Source organism: Rhipicephalus sanguineus, chromosome 1, assembly GCF_013339695.2.
Source record: "Rhipicephalus sanguineus isolate Rsan-2018 chromosome 1, BIME_Rsan_1.4, whole genome shotgun sequence".
NCBI classification, from domain to species: domain Eukaryota; kingdom Metazoa; phylum Arthropoda; class Arachnida; order Ixodida; family Ixodidae; genus Rhipicephalus; species Rhipicephalus sanguineus.
The window spans coordinates 339386672-339409383 of record NC_051176.1 but is presented as its reverse complement, the minus strand read 5'-3'; the positions used below and the strand labels follow the sequence as shown (position 1 = coordinate 339409383).

Below are 22712 nucleotides of genomic sequence, written 5' to 3'. Positions count from 1 at the left end.
CTTTACTGTTTGAGTGATTCGCAGACTAACATTTGCATGGGTCAAATGAACATGGCTTTGTGCACTGCTTGCTTCACTAAACCGAGAAAACAGAAAAAAAAGCACCAAAAGTGCAGGAGGCTTTGGCATGAAGATCTCTCGAGACAATCCAAGAGAAAAAGCACAGAGTACTGGTGTTGCTCACTCTCTCCCAATGAGAGGTCTTCCAGTCCTGCACATGCACTTTATGTAGTGGCTTTATATTCTTGCGCAGCCAAACTCTTGATATATTGAACATGGGAGTACGGATATCTCTATAGCGCAGTAGTAATACCCCTTGTGAATGCCTTGCAGAAAAATACAGATGTGTATAAAAAATGTTCACTGCCACTTTTGTATCAACACTGTGCCTCTGCGAGTGAAGTTCTCTTGAGAAGTGATTGTGGGTACTGTTTCTCCAAACAGTAGCAGTCACTTCTCGCATCATTGGAAATATTCATACAACAAAGCAGCACTGTTTTTGCATATGCTCTCGAACAAGGCACTGATTGTCAGAAGTGAATTACATGCATGTGGATAAATGAGCAAGGTGTGTGTATCAAAGTATAAAGCAAGGTCCTTATTGTGCTTTATAGTGACGAACTTGATTACTATACTTCAATATAAACACAGATGTACAGTGTGGTGAGGTATACAAATTGTAAGACCAACCATCTTGTGCAGTGTACTATCTGTGCCTTAATTTCTCCAATATTAAATTACCAATACTCAAAACTATGTTGTAATTCTTAGATGTGATGCATCAGAGTTCGGTTGCATCACTGTTTCTAATGTTGGGAGTATGCTAGGGTCCTCGCCAATTCATGACAGAGAACCTTGGAATCCCTTTCGTGGGGTATTTATTACTCGGTGAAATTCAAGGTTTTTCAAAAATCCCTTTTCAGTTTGAAGGGCTCAATTTTACCAATGCAAAAAAAAAATTTTTTGAAGGTTAGGTGAGATTTTTGAATCTACATATTCCCTTAAAAAAATAGTACCCAGGAGTGTTACAAAAGCATTTTAGGGCAGTTACAAGCAATTGTTACATATTACAGTTAATTATACATCAGTTTCACAAACTGCAATGACTTCAAAATTTTTGTATTTGTCATAAACACACTGCTTGGACAAACAGGAGCTGGTGGGCTAAGATACCACCTCCACTTGTGCCGCAAGGTCCATTATCAGCACTCATTAGCTTGATTCACAACACAAATGAATCAGAATGTTTGTAACACTGGTGTTTCACAAGTGCGCAGGCAAGCAACTCATGCGGAGCTGCTTACACCATGCAACATATATACAAACACCTGCATAGTGGACGTAAAGTCTGCAGGTAACCACACAGTGAATCAAGTTGAATGTTGTGTCACCTTTTGTAACCTGAACAAAAAAAAAGTGGGGGGGGGGGGGGGTTAGTGAACACAAAAGTATTTGAAGCATAAAAAAAAGGAAAAAAATGCATGCCACAAGTATTTCAAATACAGCAGCCCTTTCAAAGCTAAAAATTAAGGTTACATTTTCAGCCCCATTGTAGTCTAACGGGCAAGAGCTTTGCTACATTTCAACATTTTAATATAATAGCAGTCACGTTGGGAAAAAAAAAAAAAGCGCCAGGCCTGGGCGGAAAGCGTAGCAGTCAGAGCAAAAGCTGGAAGAACAGCATTCTAGAACCTGTATATAAACTCTCTTGTGGCTACTAATCAAGTACACTAGCAATTAACCACTACGCACCAATCAATTTTTGTGAAGTTGGGAAACACCCCTACGACATTATTCGTCATTCTACGAAGGAGCGATGGTACCATCTAAGGCATTATGTGCGCTTTGTTGATGCGACTGTTGATGACAAAGAATCATGGCTGAGCCCTTTATAATGGGTTGGAAGCTTTAATGACCACTAGTTACGTAATTTGCATTGTGTTGATGCCTACGGTCGTTATGAACTCTCCCACCACGCTTTATAACAAATGTAACGTGAGAAGAGAGAGAGAGAGAGAGGGATATTAACTTTATTGAGACCCTGAGGAAATGGATCATGGGAGCCTTATGGGCTTCCTTGGCAACCAATAGAAGTACACTTGAGAGGAACCCATAGCTAGAAATCATCATAATTTTTTTGAAATAGGGAAGCAGCCACTAGGCAATTTCATTCTGCGGAGAACCGTGGTACCCGCCTAACACCTGTAAGGCATTATGTGCACTTTGTTGATGCTGTGGCTGATGACGATAAAGAATTATAGCAGATCCCTTGTAATGGGTTGGAAGCATTCAACAACCCCACCGTTGCGCAATTCGCATTGTGTGACACCTGGTTACAGGTATTCGCGTTGTGTGACGCCTGGTTGTTATCTTACTCTTCTACCACATTAGATTACATATGTTAACGCGGGTTCCTTCCTGGCATGAAAGCCTGTATAGTTTTCCCTTTATTTGGTGCGATAGGACCACGGGGGCGGTGGCTGACAACTACGGCGCCAAAAGCGGCCCTTGTTGTGATCTCATAACAGCTTCGCTGTAAAAGGCGGGTGTGTGGGTGTACACAGCCATTACTTCTGACCATTTTCTCTGACACATCGAGCCAACGAAAGAGTGCTTCTGCCTCTTTGCAAGACTGTTTTGTGAGGTTCAACAGATGAATTGCCACTAGCAACATGTCAACTGAAAAACTTTAATGCATTAAAATTCCTCAGCTTTGTTCAGTTGAAAACTGAGCTCGGTACTCTTTATGGGTTATTACTGCTCCTAAATCATTTAATCACATGCACCTGTTCGCTAAAGAATTTAGAGTTATTGGCTTCATTAAGACTGCCCAGGTTTGGTAGCCTCCCCTCTCTGCTCGTTTCTGCAATCAAGAGGAAACCATTCATCACATCTATCTTGTTGCCACTTCACGGCTCCAAGAAAGTCAAACATTACCGCTTCAAAACCTTTGCCTGAAATTAACAGAACCAGTAATTCTTTTGCTTGGGCCCTACACTCTGGGACACAGCCACAGAGATCTTTCCCCGCTGTCAAGGATTTTTACATGATTGCTAGTTTGTATAGCCCTCTCGATAATTGATTACCAATTCTTCCCATTATTAAAGCAGTTCTAACATATTTTCTGATCTCATCAGCTCTCGTTCTACAGCAGTCATGAAAGTTCAACTCTTTATAAACACTATAACAGTAATAAATTGCAATAATCCACCCACGTCATGGCCAGTCACCTGCAGTGGATGTGAGCACCAGTGTTCGGAAAGTAAACAAGTGCTTCGAGTTTTGGTTAGAAAAGTGGGGGAGTGGCAGGCAGCTCTGTTTTAAGTGTTGATGCAGCATTAAAGCTTGGAAAAATTAAAATGATGTTGCAAAACGCAGGCTATGAACAGCCAAAAGCAAGATGCTCAATATGTCAGGTAAGCGGGTTTACTTTCCGAAGCTTCACATGAGCTATGAATACGCGCCAGTAGGGATTAGGTTTTTTTTTTTTTTTTGCCAACATTATTTTACACGCACTGAAATTTCAGAACACAGGCGTTTTCACATTCCGCCCCCACCAGAAAACGGCCGCCGCAGTCACTGTGGGCGGCACCAAACGCACCAAACATAGGTGTGGCCCAGTCTTTACGTAGACCATGCAAGAGCTCCATACAGCACAGATCTCTGAACTTTTTGACGCAGCTTTGGCTGCCTGAACCAACCGTAGGACATGTAAATTAACGCTGACGAAGTACGCTGTATTCCTTCTCAAATAAGCCAAGGCTTTACCCCCGACTTATGCTTACGGAACTTCCAAGCGCGTGAATGCATCGTGCTATGTGTTACTCACTCTGGCCTCTATGTATTCGATTCTTCTTTCCAGTGACGTCAGCTTTTCGTTTAAAGTACGAGCCATTGCCCTACATGACATATCTGCAATTGCAAATGGTGCATTAATGTGACAAAGAAGGAAAAAAACAAGTCATACTCCGCGCAAACGCATAAACAAACACGCATGCTTACCAAACGTGTAAGAAATCACGATTTTCTTTATGCTCCCGCTAATGATTCAATGTATTCCCTGTTCGCCCAGTCTTGCTGAATTTGCTTTTGTATGGCTTCTCTTTCCAACACAGACATCGCCGTACGCAAACAAGCAACGAGCTACAGCCGCTACAACTACAGTTTGACGGGAGGCAAGCTTTCGCACACTCTAGCACAGTTTTACGAAGTCGACTAGTTTTGACTTGAAACCGTGCTGGTATTGAGCTTCACTTGGATTTTTTAAAATAGATGTTAGCGCAAATGTTTCTGCATTTAAAAAAAAATTACTGTTGCTTGAGCTGAAACTTATTAATATTTAAAGTCTGTATATCACTTATACAATCTATGCTTGATTTTATGATTATGATTTAGTGCCAAACGGCGGTTGCTTATGTTCCGTTAGTCTCCGCGCTCGCTGTTCACCACTTTTCGCCGTGTGGTACGGTGCGTTCTAGGTTTTGCAATTGGATTAAAACTGTCACAATGCCTCCAAAGAAGAAAGCGCCTGAGCCGAGTAAAAAGACTGAAATGAAGAAAAAAGAGAAAGTAATTGAGGTAAGCCAATGACGAGGCTTCTGTATGTTGCGTTTCTCATCAATTCCATGAACACCGTGTTCGCGAGACTTTCCGGATTGATCCATAAATTGCTACATGTAGCGCAATTTACTCGTTACGCTTACGGTTGTCAGACATTTATTGAACTGTAATAGCGAAACGTTTCGTTCGCGTTGTGCTTAGATGAGCGACAAGTATTGACAATCATGTGCACACGCGGAGACAAACCTGCATCTAGATTTTTTTTTTAATTTTTGATCAACCCATGACTTACATATGATCGCGAAGAAAAAGATTGCGCAAAGGTATATTATCAAAGTAGTCTTTCAGAATGTTGTTCCCAAGTGTAATGTTTCATTCTTTGACTGGATTGCTGCTTCTCGTCTTAAATGTCCGCGGTGTTCCAAAACTGCTCTAATAAGTTTAGCATCCGTGTACGGTCCACAGCGAGGCAACAAGTTAGTGTGGCGAAGAGTGGCCTAATTTTAGAAATCTTGATAAGTATGCGAATTTCAGCAACACCTATTTCTAGACAATCGAAGCGTGCAACTGCTTTCGTTTTACTGTTTTCGTGTTGCCAGAATACTGTTGCGCTTCCGCTATACTTAGTGTACGTACGTAAACTCTCTGACCATGCTTGAACTGGCAGACAGAAGGTTAGATCGTCCGCCACCTTATGTAACGTTTTGCATTGTCATTCACTGGCGATATACGGTTTACGTGGACTGGTCACGGTTGAGAACAAAGATTGCACACATGGCTGCTGCCTGAATATTTTATAAATTTTTACCGCGCATTACAGGAATATGAAAACTGCATTCTGATATTTTTTATAAAACCTCAAATAAAAGGTTATCTGCTAGACATACGACTGAAAACAATAGTTGATGGTAACGTGCGCAATTTAGTTTCCAAAATATACGACTTACAAACAGTTTTGAGGCAGCAGGCTAGACTAACCTGAACAAACTAATTTTTAAAATATCTCCGTGCTCGTAGTTATCATTTAAACATTCCCACTTCATTTGCTGTTTAGCTGACAGACTGAAACAAGGGTGGGTGCAAGTAATCTACAAACTTTTATTTTGTTGTAATGTCATACATGCAACAACAGTTATGTAAAACAAGTAATACTGTGCTTAAAGGGGACTGACGTCACAATTTTCAGTTTTTTTTTTTTTTTTTGCGTGTCAAATGAAAAGCCAGGCCCTCAAGAGCCTAGAAAGTGTATTAGAAAGCATGAGCGCACCCTGAAAAATTAGTTACAACATGTTTTTGAAAGCTAGTTTCAGTTCCTACTGTACCCTGACATCACAACATAGTATGAGCTTCTTGTCAAGTGCTCGCGCAAGTTATTGGGGCGTTTTCATGGCTGCTACACTCCGTGGCTCCGTTGGTGATCTGCAAGTGGCCATTTTGTATGTTTGGTATCTGACGTCATCACAACTAGCCATAGTGGTGCATGAAGTCACGAGAATTGGTACTGTAGCCTGACATCATGCTAGTGTCAATGTCAGTAGGTGAGCCATGCAAAAATTGATTTTAACCCATATATGCCCAGTGTCCTACATATAGGACGCTTCTTTGATGCACTCTAACATCGCTATTTTTTAGCTGATGAGTAGCGCCACCTTACAGCACATCAAGCAGGCCTCATTGAGGCCTGCTTGATGTGCTGTAGGCGGCGCTAGTCATCAGTTAAAGAAATAGCGATGTTAGAGTGCATCAAAGAAGCGTCCTATATGTAGGACACTGGGCATATATGGGTTAATGCCAAAATAAAGTATCTTATCAGCATTTACTGGGCTTCACACTTGCTCAGAGCCATCTCTGTATACGGGAAATTTGTATCGCACAGTAAATCGACATTGAAAATCGGTGTCAGTGCCTCTTTGAAGAAGATATACTCTCTCGTGTTGCCACCAGCAATGACAAGGTATGCACATAAAGGAATCTGTGTCTTTTCTGCTGGTTTTGACATTTCACTTGTGTCGAGTGGGCTGGCTTCAAGCCATGTTAACAATTATCTGCTGTTGTACTTAGTTTTAATTTACAACTGTAGTCTTTCATGCATTCTCTGATGCTTATATATGTCATGACTTGTTCTTCCTGTATTCACGTCTAGTGATTTTAGATGACCTGTTTACTGCTCTGAGTCAGCTTATTGCAGTTATGTCATTTTTTGGCATTAGCAGTGTTTAAAAGCAAGGGACTGTAGTGTCCTACAAACCTTTCCTTGCAAAATTTTCCTGGCAGAGGTACGATGAAGAAAAGTTTCATAGCATCACGTTTCTTACATGACTGCAAAGATAGGAACTCTAGAAAGAAAGCATCACAGCTCACTGCATGCATGGCTTGGCTGTCTCTATAAAAGGGGAGAATTTTGTTGTCAATTTACACCCCTGATCCGCTTGTGGCAGTGATCATATTGAGCCGCATTTTCAGTTAACTAGTCATGCTTCCACTTTCTTTAGGACTTGACTTGAAAAATGGCACTACACTTTTTTTCTTCGCTACGTAGTGTAAGGGAGGGGATTTCAATCTTTTTGCTCATAGAGGCAACAAGTTTTCAGGGAAAAATGTAAGCCTGATAAAGAGTGTGTCACATCTTAGACGTCATGTTCTTGCTTCTCTCTTGCAGGACAAAACATTTGGCCTCAAAAAACAAGAAGGGAGCAAAAACGCAGAAGTTTATCCAGCAGGTTCAGCACCAAGTGAAGTTTGGCAATCAGCCTGCGAAAAAGGTATTGTAGCAACCATACTAAATAATAATAATAATAATAATATCTGGGGTTTAACATCCCAAAACCACGATATGATTGAGGGACACCGTAGTGGAGGGCTCCGGAAATTTAGACCTCATGGGGTTCTTTAACGTGCACCTAAATCTAAGTACAAGGGCCTCTAACATTTTCGCCTTCATCAAAAATGCAGCCGCTGCGGCCGGGATTTGATCCCACGACCTTCGGGTCAGCAGTCGAGTGCCATAACCACTAGACCACTGTGATGGTCAGGCATAATAAAAAACTTTTTAAAATCTGCGATACTTTTACTTTTATTTCTGATAGGTATTGCAGCAACCATACTACACATTCAGGCATAATAAAAGAACTTGGAAAGTTCTACGATACATTTACTTTATTTCTGATAGCTTTAGTTTCTTTATCATCATTGCAAACGTTTGTGCATCCACCATGTAGTCCAGGGGCTCAATTTTGCCACACTCTGCAGCAACTGGTTTTTGTATGTTGCATTATGAAGTTTTATTTGTCTTGCTCAGCCAATGGTTCCAAGTATGAAAAGGCTTCTGATGAAGGGTGGGATGAAATTGTTTGGATCATTTCATTTTGGTCTCTTTGCTTGCTAATGTGCAACCTGGTTTTCTATGTAGAAAAAGATTAACTGAATATGTTTCCTAAAGAGTTAGCTATAGTAGAGTGCTGGACAGCTAGGCAGGCTGAATATGATGCTGTATTGCAATTTTTAATTCCCAGCTATGGTGGTCACATTATTCTGAAGGAAAAAAACATGCAGAGCTACCCGACAGCACTGGAAAACTCCTAACTAGCCAGAAGTAGAAGTCATCCGCTATGACAACCCTTATATACTGAATGCAGCTTTGGGACATTGGAATCAATCAGTTGGTCTCTGGCATATGAAGTAACATTAGAAATGCGCCGAAACATCTGGACATAGCGTTAGGTCTTGTCTGAATAGAATATCAGCAGATATTGAGGTAAAAGCAGTACCATGTCTTCTACAGTGATTTCTATGCCTGCTCAGGCGAAATTATTGGGGCAGACATATTCAAGGCCTTTTTACTTTCTGTAGGTGGAAGCACAAGTAAAGACTGAGAAGAAGAAAACAGAAGCAGAAGACTTAAACCAGCTACTTTTCAGGCCTGTTCAAAAGGTAGAGAAAGGTATGCTGCTATTTTTTTGTGGGCCAAAATTTTTGCTCCATCAAATGATGTCCTTATAGTATGCATTGCAAGAGCTTGTAGTACAGCAAACGTGGCTTATAAATTGTGCACTTGAGAGTTTATTTCCCAATGGCTCAGATATGATCAAACAAAATATGGCATAGTAACAGCTTTGTTACACTGGTGACCTAGAAGCATTTCTGGACACACAAAGCTAAGAAGAAATTGATGCTTGGGGCTTGCATAATTGAGCAAGGTGTCTAAAGATCTACTTGTATAAATTTGAAATGAAATGAAATAATGTAGGGTATTAATGAAGTCTGGAAACAAAAAATTTGAGGATGCTTGAGATTTGCCTCAAGAGTAGAACATGATAGCGTAATTGGGCCCCGTTTGCATCGCCTCTTCAATCGGTAGCCTCGCTTCGCTTCTCGGTGGGACACCTCAACTGTGCCACAAGGAAAGGAACATCTGTACGTGTAAAATTAGCCATTTCAAACCATCCTACTATGCCTACTGCAAGTACAGTTGCAAAGTGCCCACTACGCCATAATTCTTCCTTTGGCGAATCAGCAAAGTACCCACTACGCGTGCAAAAGGCAATGTGCGAGCATACGCTGCTGCTCACTTTGTTGATGTTTTTGCTAATGATGATGATTAAATATTCTGAGCGATTGTAATTGGTGGGCCTATAAATCCTTCACTCGTTGTGCAATTCACATGTTTTGACACCTGGTGCAAATCTGCACTTCTGCCACCCAACATTGCATGCGTTAAGGAGACTTCGCGTTACATGGCATGTATAGAGTTTTTTCGGAAGCAGTTCCAAACAATGGCATGTCTCTATGGTAGAACACCTGCTTGCCACGCAAAAAGGCCTGGGTTCGATTGCCATTCTAACCAAAATTTTTTTTTAATTATTTATTTATTTGGATCTGTCTCAAATTTTCGCTCACAAACAGCGCTGATTTTTCACTCACAACCAACGACACCGACACCGGAATTTCCGCAAAGGGCTCTTTAACGCTATCGCGTTAATATTAACTCCATTGAGTACATGGTCATCACTTGACTTATCTTGGTCTTGGTTGGTATTTCAAGTTAATTCTCTTGTCATGACCATTCTGTTTACAGGTGCTGATCCAAAGTCTGTATTGTGCGCATTTTTTAAGCAAGGAAATTGTGGGAAAGGTGATAAGTGCAAATTTTCTCATGACCTTGCTATTGAGAGGAAAGCAGAGAAGAGGGACATCTACACGATGTCAGAGACCAAGGTATGTTCAGCTATTGCCAGCTGTTTTTCTGTCTATGAAATTTGTAAGCTACAGTTTTGGAAGTCAGTTTATGTAGCATTCAGCATTGTATTTTTCTTTGCCAACTTTTGTGTAATTTTTCAATTCTCGGAAGAAGCAGTTTTACCGTTTAAGGTGGAAGGAATGGGATTATTGTTATTTGCATTTACACTTCGCAGTTACTTCAATTTTTTTTTTTTGGGGGGGGGGGTGTACACTGCTTCTTGCTCATGAGATAACACTCCAGTAGAATTTCAGCACTCGTGGCAGCATCAGAAGTGAGATATGCTGAGTAACTTTCGTAAGTTGATATCTGTATTAGATGTCATATTGGCTGCATCTTTCCCATAAATCTAAGAATGGATGACTGTGTGCAGGAATGTTTACTAGCTTTTCAATGATATGTGCTGTGTCTCAAGTGTGGACTATTCATGCCATAGCTTAAGTGTAGCTGCTTTGAATCTGTGGAAACTCTGTCTCTGTCCAGTACTGAGATAGCGCTCTCTTAGTAGACAGTCAATGCATGGTGAAGTGTATTCAATAGTCATATGTGTACACTGTAATGATTGTATCTCAGTATGCGATGATGAGCACTGTGTCAATTTTAACCAGATCCTCTAAGGAGTATACTAAAAATGTAAAACTGCGGCAAACAATTTCACTTCAATCTTTAAACAAAGCGACGCGGACACAGCGCTGTGTCCGCGTCGCTTTTCGTCCTTGTTCATTTGTGCGCTAAAAAAGTGAAACATGAATTACCAACATGCCCAAGCATACGCTCTTTCAAATGCTGCAAACAGATGTGGTAACAAACACGAGTTATCTCCATGGTGGATGGTAGGAAATGCTGTCAAGCATTCTGATTTATTCTCCATCGCCCCAGTTGACCGTCCACAAATATGGTCTGCTAGCTGTTTGAAATTGCATGATAGCTAAGCATAGTTTCCTGTATGAATCCTTTTTCTTGTGCTATATTGACCTTAGATATACTGACTTTTCAATTGAACTAGAATTTTTTAAGAAATATTGGTATTTTTATTTTTTGTCATATTGTACTAAAGCCTCACTGTGGTACCCTACTCATACACAAATAATCAGGACTCTTGTAGGCAGCAGATAGTGGTGTTCATACTACCCAATTAAAGAGCAGCGTGTTTAATTTTGGAGAAGAAGCAGGAAGTTTGGTACTGAATGTCGTGTACAGGCTTTATGCAGAAGTAAAATTTATTGAGTCTTAAGGGGGTTGTTAATTTCATGGGTTCTTGCATACAGCCTCAGTTTGTTCTTTGAAAATTTTAAGGACTATTTCTAAATACCATGATATGCATTTCAGACACCATGGATAACTGGGATGAAGCCAAGCTTGCAGAAGTTGTAGAAAAGAAGCATGGAGAAGCTGAAAGGCGGATGCCAAAAACGGACATTGTATGTATGCGCAAACTAAATTATAAAAGCCCCTGTTGTTTGTAGTATATACTAGGGAATTATGTAAAGGCTGACTGCCATTTCTAAAGACAGTGTTGTCGATTGAAAAAATGAGGCTTATTTTGAAATTACATTTTTGTTGCACTGGGCATTGGGAATTTAGTGATAAGCGTGATCAGCTCAAGTTTGCAAAATGTTAATATCTTCAGGGTGCGTGTTATTGCAGGGTTGAAGCGAGCCTGTGCTGAAGCCATGCCTGCTTACTAGAATCTTCAGACTGAAACAGTTTTGGAGATATTCACCAAAATATAACCTGATTTAGTGAATTAGCATGAACTTGCATGTAGTCTCTTTAGGGAATATAATATAATAACATGTAAAAGGACTTCTGCTCTCTTTCTTTTGGCATAAAGTTTGAGGCCAGATATCTTAATTATTCCTTGTAAATGGTCATGCTTTAAGCAGAGGTTGTCTTTTCTTCCCACTTGTTCTGTGTGTCCTTGTGTTGTGTCAGTTATTTAAACTATCATTAAAATTCTTAAGTATGGTACACCTCTGCACTGCAACTTATAATGTGTTGCTGAAAAATAAAGGCCCTTTTTGTACTGTGCTGTTTCACATCGCATGTTTGTCAGAACTTGAGAAGAGGAAACCAGGTGCTTGCAGCCCGGCTTCCTCTTCTTCTTCTTGGTCATTTTTTGTGTGCAGTTTTTTAACAAGTCTCTCTTTTAAGTAATTTGTTTGTGACCGGCTCTATATGAACTACTGCAACCTTTTGTATGGCATTCGTGTGTCGAATATTGGAAGTAGCAGTTCACCGCAGTGTTAGAATTATTACATTTAATTACTGTACCTGTAAAGATGTGTCATCACTAGGTCACTGCATGGGTGCCATCTGAAAGAAATTCTTTGCACCAACTGAAGCCACACTTACCAGATTTCTTGGTGTCGTCAATATACCTAACTTGACTTTCAGCTGCTCTTGCCTTCTCTGGCATCTGTCTATTGTCCTGGCAGACCTGAAATCCTTTCTCTCAATCTCAAATGAAATGTGCCTGCTTACATTTTATTTGTAATCCATACTGCTTCCTTTGTATCTTTTAGTGACAATGTGCCGATCTTCCTTTCCATAGCATTTACATTGTGTGACCCCTAGTTTTCTTTGTTTCCTTATTACCCTCCTTGTTTGGCCCTTAGGTTTTTACTACCACAATGCAGATATTAGTAGTACTTAGACGTATCCTCCAGTTGCCTTCAGCTCATTTTATTCTTTGAATTTTCTTTTCATTGAATTCCCCGTGATTATTCAGTTTAGATACATGTACTTGTTTATTACTTTAATGTGATGACTATAGATGATAAACTTCATTTTCTTCACTAGTATATTTAGCGTTTATTTATCTCCAATTATGCAGAGCGCTTTTGATCGCAGTTGAGTTTGATCGAATTTCTCAGTTGCGATCAGCTCCTTTGCATAAAATGTGAAAGGGAGTCAGTTGCAGTTTTGAAATTTGAGCATTATTGGCTGTCATAATCCAAAGTGCGTCGTGTATTTGAACCCTCCCTCAACCCTTTGCTGGTTCATTTACATTGTTGTTGTTGTCTTTGTTGTAATTTCTAGCTTTGCTGGACATTATGTTTGTGTGCTTTTGTCCTTTCCTGTTCTTGTCTGTCTATTGATGGTCAAAATCATCAATTTCTGAAAGCTGTAACAGGCCAAAAGAGTCAGGCCCAGCACTGCTGTGACTTTTTCATTGAGTCAGATGCATTGTAATCATGCCTGACACTTTACATATAGAGGCCCATTATTTGGTATTGACATGTGCATAGGTAAGGTGTCAGCTGAACTAACACCAGAGTTAGCACGAACAGGTAACTGTTCAGCACACTGTGTAACCTACCACAATATTGATGTTTGGTATTCTGTATTGTAGATTTGCAAGCACTTTTTGGATGCTCTGGAGCAGAACAAGTATGGCTGGTTCTGGGAATGTCCCAACGGAGGGCAGAAGTGCCATTACCGCCACGCTGTGCCCCCTGGATTTGTGTTGAAGAAGAATAAGAAAAACATTGATGAGGTTAAAGCAGAAGACACATTGACAATAGAAGACCTCATTGAAACAGAGGTGGGCATTTACCACTACATTGTCACTAAGTCATCATTAATAAATATGCACGTACTCTTTCCAAATGCATTTTCATTCGTGCATTTCGTACAGTCCTCATGGATTGAAATGTGACAATTTAGGGTTTAATGCACATAATTTTACGTCCACCGCCTTCAGTTTGAGTTGTATTGGTGAAATTTGAACGTTTACATCAGATCCAACCTTATTTTTAGCGGCCAGTTTCGGGGTGACATGACGCGACGATCTCAAGCAATTGTGTATACCAGTCGTTATACAAGTTTTGATGTCGCATTTCAATCCATGAGGACTGTACATTTTTGGAAGCATGACATTTCCACGTAAGCGCCTCATACATAAGCGACTCTAGTTTGAAGCAGTGTGCAACGTCCCTCATTGTGTTCTCATAACCTGGTGCGTAAGCCGAATTCCCTTGTTATTGCTTGATGTAGTCATTGAAGCAAAAAAGTATATAAAGTTAAATATCGCTAAGCCCGCAGCAAGAATATCTCTCAAGATTTTCTCGTATTTTCTTTGAGCCAGTACAGTTTGAAATTCTTTGATATTATATGTGTTGTGATGTTGTGTGAAATTGTTTGATTGAATATAAAATGCAAGAAAACAGCACCATGTTAATGTTATAGATATAGTGACATTGCATATGGTGTTAGGAATGGGGTTTGCGTGTAGATGAAAAGCCGGGAGGCTGGTGAGCCGATGATGCCGAAGATCGGACTTATCGCTGAGGAGCAGAGCAAGGAGGCAAAACGTTTACAAAAACAGTAACAACGTTTATAGCAGGTATAGCAGGCAATAGCAGGCAATAGCAGGCAATAGCAGGTTATAACAGGTTATAGCAGGACAGAGCCTGCCAGCTCGACCAAGTCGGCTGGGGCGTCTTTCTAACAACGGACCAGGCCGGTCTTAAATAAAGTCCCAGTCCATTGTGATGTGACCCTCCTTTAGGCCGCAGGTGTTGACGCACTTTTAGGATGTTGACGCTCCTTTTAGTATGTTGACGTCCCTTTAGGTAGCAGGTGTTGACGCTCTTTTAGGATGTTGAGCAGCCTTTCCATAGCTGGGTAGCTTGGAAGAACGACTGGCGTCAGTCGACGGGGCCGGCTGGGCGAAGACACCGTTTTCCGAGATTGCAGACAAAGCATGCAGGGGTTGATCCCTGCTTCCAGGTAGCAGGAGTTGGCCCTTTTCTTGGTCGCAGGGCAAACGCTGACCGCGATGCCGTGAACTTCCAACGAAGTGCAGGTGTTTGTTCGCTTCCCCGTTCGGTCAGGTGCTCTGGCACAACAATGGTCTGTGTATATGTTTTTATATGTTCGCATTGCGTGATCCTTAATATCAGTAGCACAAAACCACACATTATATGTGTCACAATTGCCACACTGGACATATATGACTTCAGAATATTGAATGGATGGTGAAAACAAACAACACGCTTAAATTTTGTTAATTGAAGTCAGATGCTTCGGTAAACAGTGTTTAAATGTTTAAGCAAAATTTAAGAAAATATTGCGTTAAGCTCCTGGCAACAAGAAAAAGATTTCTTTACTTGTGGAATTATTGTACAGTAAAAGCACGTTAATTTGGATTTCACGGTCCCAGAAGAAGTGTCCGAATTAACCAAGTGTCGAATATTAAGAAAACAATAAAGAAATGTCTGTTACATCAATACACTTCAATTTTCTTGATGAATACGTAAATCCTGTAGTTATTTTGCATAAGAGCAGTGTAAAAGGTGCAGTTTTCGTCATCCTGCGACTTCGTTCTCAATGCTACCACGGCGCCCGTGTTTAATTAGCCCGGAATGTGCTCTACACGCCTCCCTTATTATGTACCGTCACCACCATCACACGCACGCAATGATAGTTCTTTCGCAGGCAAAGTGGCCGGAAACTGATAATTCATCCATAACGATGTATCAAATGAATTTTATGCCAGCATACTGACCGCGGCCGAAAGCTCTTCATCTTCAACAGTTTCCACCATGTTTGAGTTTTGTGACATTGTGCGCTTATTGCATGGAAGCAGCAGCAAACATTTAGTAGATGTTGAGTCACATGGCTTTCAAGTCAGCTTCTGCACTTACGTGACTTTTGGTACTAGCTAGAGGAATGACATTCTTTTCGCTAGTACCATTGTCACATCAAATATTCTGCACACGTTCCATGTGTTTCTGCTGCATGATTTTTGAGATTTTCAGCCTCAACTGCTTATGTATGCACAATACAGTTAAATCTGGCTATAACGAGATTGAAGGGGGAGCTGAAGTTATTATGTTATAACCATTACTTTGTTATATCCACTATTCCCCTTTACTGTAATATATATGCCTAATAGCTTGCAAAATTTTAACTGTGCAAAGGAGGCATTGTGGCCCACGTTAGTGCTATATAGCCACGCATATAAAATTTTATTAGCCAGCAAAAGAATATTCGGCATGGGCACTGCACAATTTCTTAGTATCTGGTGTGACAGCCTTTATGATAGCTACCTTGTTCATTGAATTCAGAATTCAACACATTGCTCATAGCAACAGCCTTTGCAGCCACTTATAAAATTACCAGTGTTGTTTCTGACATTACACTGTGGACACAGGGGAGATGAGGTAGCTTCCATATCGAAAAAAAGAATATGCTTGGGTCTGGGCTGATCCAGTGTCCAAATGATGAGGGACAATAGCCTCAGCTCTGGCAAGAGCTCTTGTCATTGTGTGGCCTGTTTAGCAAACCACATTAGGATCGTAAAATCTTCAGTGACATGCCACACTACAAACCTCTGATTTCTCCCTAGCATAATGTAACATTTGCTCACACATGTATGCCAATGTTGCATTGCATTATAAATGAGCCTATACAGTGGTAATTGTCCTTGCAGCCTAATTTGATGCCCCAGCTCGTTGAGATGCTGCTGCTTCACGATTCAGTTCATTCATTGCAAGTGGGCACATCTGAATCTAATATAGGCAGTTTGATACAATTAAGTATTATAACACGCTTATTACATTTTTAGGTGGTTTTTTCTAGTAGTATATTCAGCTGCACATATTGACTCACCTCCTTTACATTGGAATACACAGGCGCTTGCCCTTTTTGCTCTAGTGGGTGATGAGAAATAGAAGTGATCAGAAATCATGAACAAGGAGCGTCGCTGGAGCTATTCTTGTTCAGCGATTTCTCTCCTGCAACAATTACTTGTTCAACGAAGCCTAAATGAATCATTCTGTTGCAGAGAGCAAAGCTAGGTGGCAACCTGCCCCGTATCACTTTGGAGATTTTCCGTGCATGGAAAAAGGCTAAGATATCGAGAGAAACAGGATAGCGAACAGAAAGAGAGAGACCGCAAGCGAGACGAATTCAAGGCTGGCCGCAGCATTGGGGTAAGTATCCTTCGTGCAGTTTACAACTTTTTTACTAGCAACTACAAATTGCGCATAGAATGGCTTCTGTAAGTAAATCTGTTAAGCTTTGAAGCTGATCTACCAATAGGTAGCATCATTATCACATCATCATGTTTGGTTACTGATCAATTGGACATTGGCCTTTATTGGTTACATGGAGCTCTTGAAAGGCTCTGGTGCTTGTGGAGGGTAGGGAGGTCACAGTGACCCATGTTTATCAGACTTGTGGACAACTTCTGTTGCAACAATTACATATCATTAGTAAAACTGAAGGTTTACTTTAAAAGCAGTGAAACCTCAAGCGTTCTTTTGTCCTGTTATGCATGGTGTCAGTATGTAGTACTTTTGGTAACATTTTACAGAGCTTTCTGTGGCCTTTTTCTGTTTATGTTGGACCATGCCCATTGAAGGCATGTGTAAAGAGCCATTCAGCGTGGTGTTGTGACTATACATTTTTTGTTATCTAGTTGAGTGGCAGGGACATGTTCACGTTTCGGCCTGAGCTGGCAGAGGATGATGGCCAGGATGAAGAAGGTGAAGAAGCGTATGACTTGTCTCGACTTGAGGGCGAGGAAGACAATGCGGAGGTGAGCGGCTTTCTTTGCTCTCTTTTTGTGCTTGTGAAATGGTCAAACAAATTTCGCTCTTCATTTGCAGTGAGCATGTCACTCACCTTGAATGTTTATACATGAATGCCATGTTTTAATCACAGTCTGCTGATGGTTTGATTCCAAGTCTCAAAAGATATTACAGGGAGCCCCTGAATGACATTCTTCTGTTATTAACCTTATAGTATCTTGTATAAAAAAAGGTCTAGCTAATGTGTAAAATACATATATGGCTAGTATTCGCATATATGGCTTTATTTGCCACTGTGTTATAAACTTTATTCATGTAAATGTATAACTTTGTTTCCCTGATATCAACAATTGTACAGCTGCTGAATCAATGCATCCAAGGTACACTTGTGGGCATGGATAAGGAAGGGAGAATTGTTGCAAGCTCTGAATCTTTCATAGAGGCATTTAGTATGCATGTAATGTTGATGCATGAAAGAGGCCTTCCCCTTGCTTAACACAAGCCACTCAGGTCCCAGCAAAGTCCCAGCATTTCTTTGGGCTTTTGTGAATGCAAGCTGCTTGCATCCTCTAATCTAAAAACAAATACAATTTTTTTTTTGCTATTCTTGCCTCATTAAAAGATAATACTTTGTGGATGCCCCTTATACATCAGATCTTTTTTAAAATGCTGCTTCTGTTTTCTTTCTTATGTAATGATATTTTGGTGCACCTAGAGTATGATGGGATTTCATTTCTTTGGGTCATTTCCGTTTTAAAAAAGCTACGGTTAATGCAAACTTACTTTGTTATTCCATCGGGTTCATCTTTCAGAAGTATGCAATTTACTATCATTAATTTTACCTTGACTAGAGTGACCGAATTGGTTGAAATATTTTGTGGGGTAATAAAATGAAGAGGTAGAGAAAAATGTCATCCAAACACACTGCTGCTTATTTGGCAGTGGTCGGTCTATTTGGATGTTTACTGAGCTGTATGGGCTCAGAGTAGAAAACAGTGTGTAACTCAAATTTTAAGCACCCACTTTTATAGCAAAAAATGTAGCAGCATCTGATTCTGATAATTACATGAAAGACTACAGGAATTTAGCTTTCAGAATGAAAGTTTACTCAAACTTAATGCCCATCATTGTACCTTCAGAAAACTTTTATCGCTATAGGCCACAACTTGTCATCCTCCCTGTAGCACAACTGTTGATATTCCATGTTCATGTTTCTTAATCACCATTACCGCCACAGAAAGACGCTCAAACTCAGCCGAGGGCTTACCGAAATCGGTGTCCTTAGTAGAGCCAAGAGCATGGTTCTTCCCAGGACAGATGCTGCAGACATTTACGTTGTGAGTTGAGTGAACATCAGGGTCGGGTGTGTGTGCACGATCACCACTCAATTATCTGGCAAAGGTCCATTTCACGATCAAAAAACAAACTCTTGGTTCATATAAATTATGGATTGGCAATAGTAAATTTGAGGTTCAAAGTGAATAGTGATTTGGACGAATTGAATAGTTCAAATGGTATATATCACATTTAAAGAATAAAACTCACAGGGTCCCTTATGCATCTGCCTCAGTCGGACTTTGAAGGCAAAGCCCATTTTGTTCTCTTTTTCTTCTAAGTCGATATATTGAACCTCCTGCTCCGAAACCTTCCTGCAACTAATGTGGTTTTGCAAAGCCTCCAGCATCAGAGCCATGTAAGCTCTCCGAACCTCACCTGTTTTGCACTGCCTCAGGCCCACCTTTGACCAAGCAGTGATGTCATTGTGATGATGCCATTATGACGTCACAAATTTTGGCTCTCTGTGATGTCATATGGTGATGTCCTCACGTTGGATGACGCCCCTTTTTTGCACGAGTCATGCTGATGCCGCCGACGCAAGACGCCGATCAATTTTCCGTTTGATGAGGCATCTAAGGCTTTTCGCATTAAATTGAGCATATTTTTGTCATGACCGAATTACTTACAGAATATTCAGTGATTCCACTCCTGCGCCAACTGCGCCAAAGTGCGCGAAATGTATTTACTGCGCCCATCCTGATAATATCGACGAACATTGCTCCAAACCTGCGCCAAAGTCTCGGGTTTTGGGGAGGTCTATCACCGGCAATCGCACGGCCGGCGCATCAGAACAGGTGCAGCTTGATCTTGGGGCTTCCAAAGTCGCAACCATGGACCAAGAATTATTCCGTGAATAAATAGCGCTCGAGCGTGTGTCCCGGGTAAGCCGCGATGCCATGCGCGGTGCCGACATAGCTTCTGTTCTGCAAGTCCGGCTCGACAGCAAAACGCGCTCTCCGCAGAGGCTCGTGACGTCCTAGGCCTATCGGTAGCGAGAAAGTGCGACGGCGATTCATCGGCGGACGTCGTCTGTTCTAGAAATGCTGCTAATAGCTCGTTTCAAGCGTCGCACGGCACATAAGGAAAGCAATGTTCAGTAATAACTACATGTGTGCTGCTAAAATGTCTGTCACTTCTGTTTCCGGACATCGCGGAAATGAATCTGGGATCGCTAGCAGTATATATATGGAACAATATCGAATCTTCCTTGCTTCGCGTTTATGGAAGAGCACAGCGAACGGTGTGGAAACGCGTTCACACTTTTCCTCAGATATACTTTATCCATGGATCTTCATTCGGAAGAGCTTTTTCGTAATTGCTTATACCAGCACGTCCGAGTTTAATTTCACTCTGCGGTAAATACCCCCTAAACGGCCTTGCCTTTCGAGCTCACATGCTAGGGTTCCAATTTAATTTTTTGCTTGCTTTTTAAAAATTTCATCTCATTATAAAAGCATTATCCTGGTCGGAGCAGCCGCAAATACGCAGCTGTCAGTAGCGGGCCCGTCGCTGACGGCCCACAGTGAAGCGGCTACCCCATGTTACACGTCCGCCCCTCGCTTTCGGGGGTCAATAGCTGACGGTTAAAAGAACTCAGTTTCGCTTAACCAACAAATGCGATACAACAAATTGTATCGTTAAACGCAGTAAGGCTAGCAGCTAACTCTTTTGGATCAGATCTCGCGTAACTCAACAAAACACTGGTTAAGGGAATATGGCCGCTCCAGGAACCGAAGCGTTTTCTTGCTCTGAGTTTCTAAACACGAAGTAAGCGATGAGAGCACAGCAAGTTTACGAGCCGTCCCTGATGCCTCGAGATGGCGCGCACCCTTCAAATGATGCGGTCCCCCCCCCCCCTCCCCCTTGGCGTCCTTTCATGCTCCTTACGAAAGACAGGCGGGGCGTTTCCTCTCTGTTTGATGAGCAATCGATGGCAGGCCCGCACGCGGGGAAGATGTTATCTCATGCGCTGTCCGTGCGACGGAGACAGACGGCGGCTAGTTTAATCTCCGCTTCAGCCGCGTTCGTCGCCAGCGCTCGCAAGCTTTTACCGCGGCTAGAATGCGCATGGTGATGTTATTAATTTGGTCTTTATACAGAAAATTACGGCAATGGCGACGGCAAAAATCCGCGGAGAGCGTCCATATAATTGTTATCACAACAAACATTAAAAAAAGTTGAGCCATTTCACTCTGTGAAGTGGATGATAAGCGAAGCTGTTTCGTGCATGGCAAGGAGGTGACATGGTGGAGGACAGTTTGGTATGTAAGGCCAGGTTGTTAACGTTCAATACGCAATATTAATGCGAAAACATCAGATGCTTATCAAAAAATGATCACAAAATTGAGGTCGGCGGTCAATCGATTGATGCACATAAAATAATCATGTGATAACGTCATCATCACGTAATAGATCGATCAAAGCTTGTGACGTCATGACGACATGACGTGGTCAACGTGAGACGCCATACGTGCTTCCGCTTAGTATCAGGTGTGATCGGATGGCTAGCGCAAACCAGGTGAGGGCAGATAGCTTGCAGAGGAGGAGGGAGGATCTACCCGTCGATCAAGAAGAAAAAGAACCTGGCTTTCGCCTTGGAGTTTCTTAGGGGAATGCATTAGGGACACTGTGCTATTTGGCATTGAGGCACTGCTGTACATCATGGCGTTTGTCTACAATGTCTGCTATAACCACATAGATGTATTAGAGTGTTATTTCATAAAGTGCAATTTTATTGATCTGGTATTCTGTTTATTTGCTAGTGTCGAAAATAATCGCCGAAGAGGTTAATCCAGAACACTCAACTGCATGAGCCCTTATTTTTCATTAGCGAGTGAAGTATGGAGTTCTCCTGAGATGATTTTTTTGATGAGATTTGCAATGAATCGAAATATTTCTAGCCTTCACAGAGCCCTATAGTAATATTCTGGTGCTTGAATGTTATTGCAATGTGCTTCTGTAGTACACTCCAGGATGTAAAATTCGCTGCTGCAGAGTGTCCCAGATGCAAAATTATCTGCTCCAAAGTGCTCCAAGATGAAAATTTTGCTGCTCCAAAGTGCTCCAAAACGGAAATTTTGCTGCCCAAAAATTGCTCCAAATGAGAAGTCCTCGGTAGCATCACTGAGAATATTTTAGGAATTAGAACTAGGCTTGTGTGAATGTAACCTTTTTTGGTTCAAAGCAGAGTGGAAGTAACTTCAAACATAGCAAGATTTGAATAGTAATAGGGTGCAAGTTATAAGCGGTAAAATATGTTACACTCTAAAATTTGCTAAACTTTAAAAAAAAAAAATCGAGGTAAGTTAAAATGTAATTTAACCTTGAAGTGTGGCCTCACGGCAGTGCGGATTTCCATTAATAGGTCGTTTCCTGGCATAGCAGTCTCCCGCTGCTGGAACCACCTTTTCAGGAGGTTAAATATTCGTTATTCGTTCGTTTCGAATACTTCGAAATTTTGGAAGTTTTAAAGTCATGTCAAAGCGAATTCAAATACTGTAATATTCGTTCGAATATTCGAAGCACTAGAATATTCGCCCCTGCTAATATAAGTGTGTATTGGTGTCAGCCAGGATGTTCAGTCAGGATTAAGAAAAAAAAAAATTTAACTGGAATCACATTGGCAGATGTTACTCATTACTTGGTATTTTATGCCTGGATATGTTTGTTGCCATTATTCAGACTGGATGGGCTTTAGCGTGTTTGACATAAGGTAGTGCTCGATGATCACAGAGGCTGCACATGCAGCATATTCACAATTTCTGTCGCTTTAGGACTTGGTAGCAACAGTGTTTATCCCAGAAGACAATTTTTTATGTTAGCATTAAAAGATTGTTTACTGTTTTGCAAAATAAATGTTTAGCAGGGCATTAACATGATTGCTTACGGTCCTTATGCTTTTGTTGCTAGGTTGTAAGAGAGATCACCCTGGAAACTTGATGGCAGAGTCGCTGAAAGCTGGAGATCTGGCAGCTGCTGCTGCTTCACCAATAGGTATTTAGTTTGCATTTCCTCTAAACGTTACGTGTGAAACGCGG

General features: G+C 41.2%; 1 protein-coding gene across 1 annotated transcript; it reads left to right on the top strand.

The window, feature by feature from the left end:
- Positions 1 to 4418: 4418 nt before the first annotated feature.
- Positions 4419 to 22669, top strand: LOC119379607 (zinc finger CCCH domain-containing protein 15-like). Its single transcript, XM_049412032.1, is given in 12 exon segments — positions 4419 to 4578; positions 7220 to 7237; positions 7239 to 7322; positions 8410 to 8500; positions 9635 to 9774; positions 10902 to 10911; positions 11126 to 11217; positions 13152 to 13343; positions 16590 to 16661; positions 16663 to 16737; positions 17226 to 17345; positions 22585 to 22669. Coding segments are annotated over 12 exon segments (996 nt in total). The 5' UTR covers positions 4419 to 4506; the 3' UTR covers positions 22615 to 22669.
- Positions 22670 to 22712: the final 43 nt, after the last annotated feature.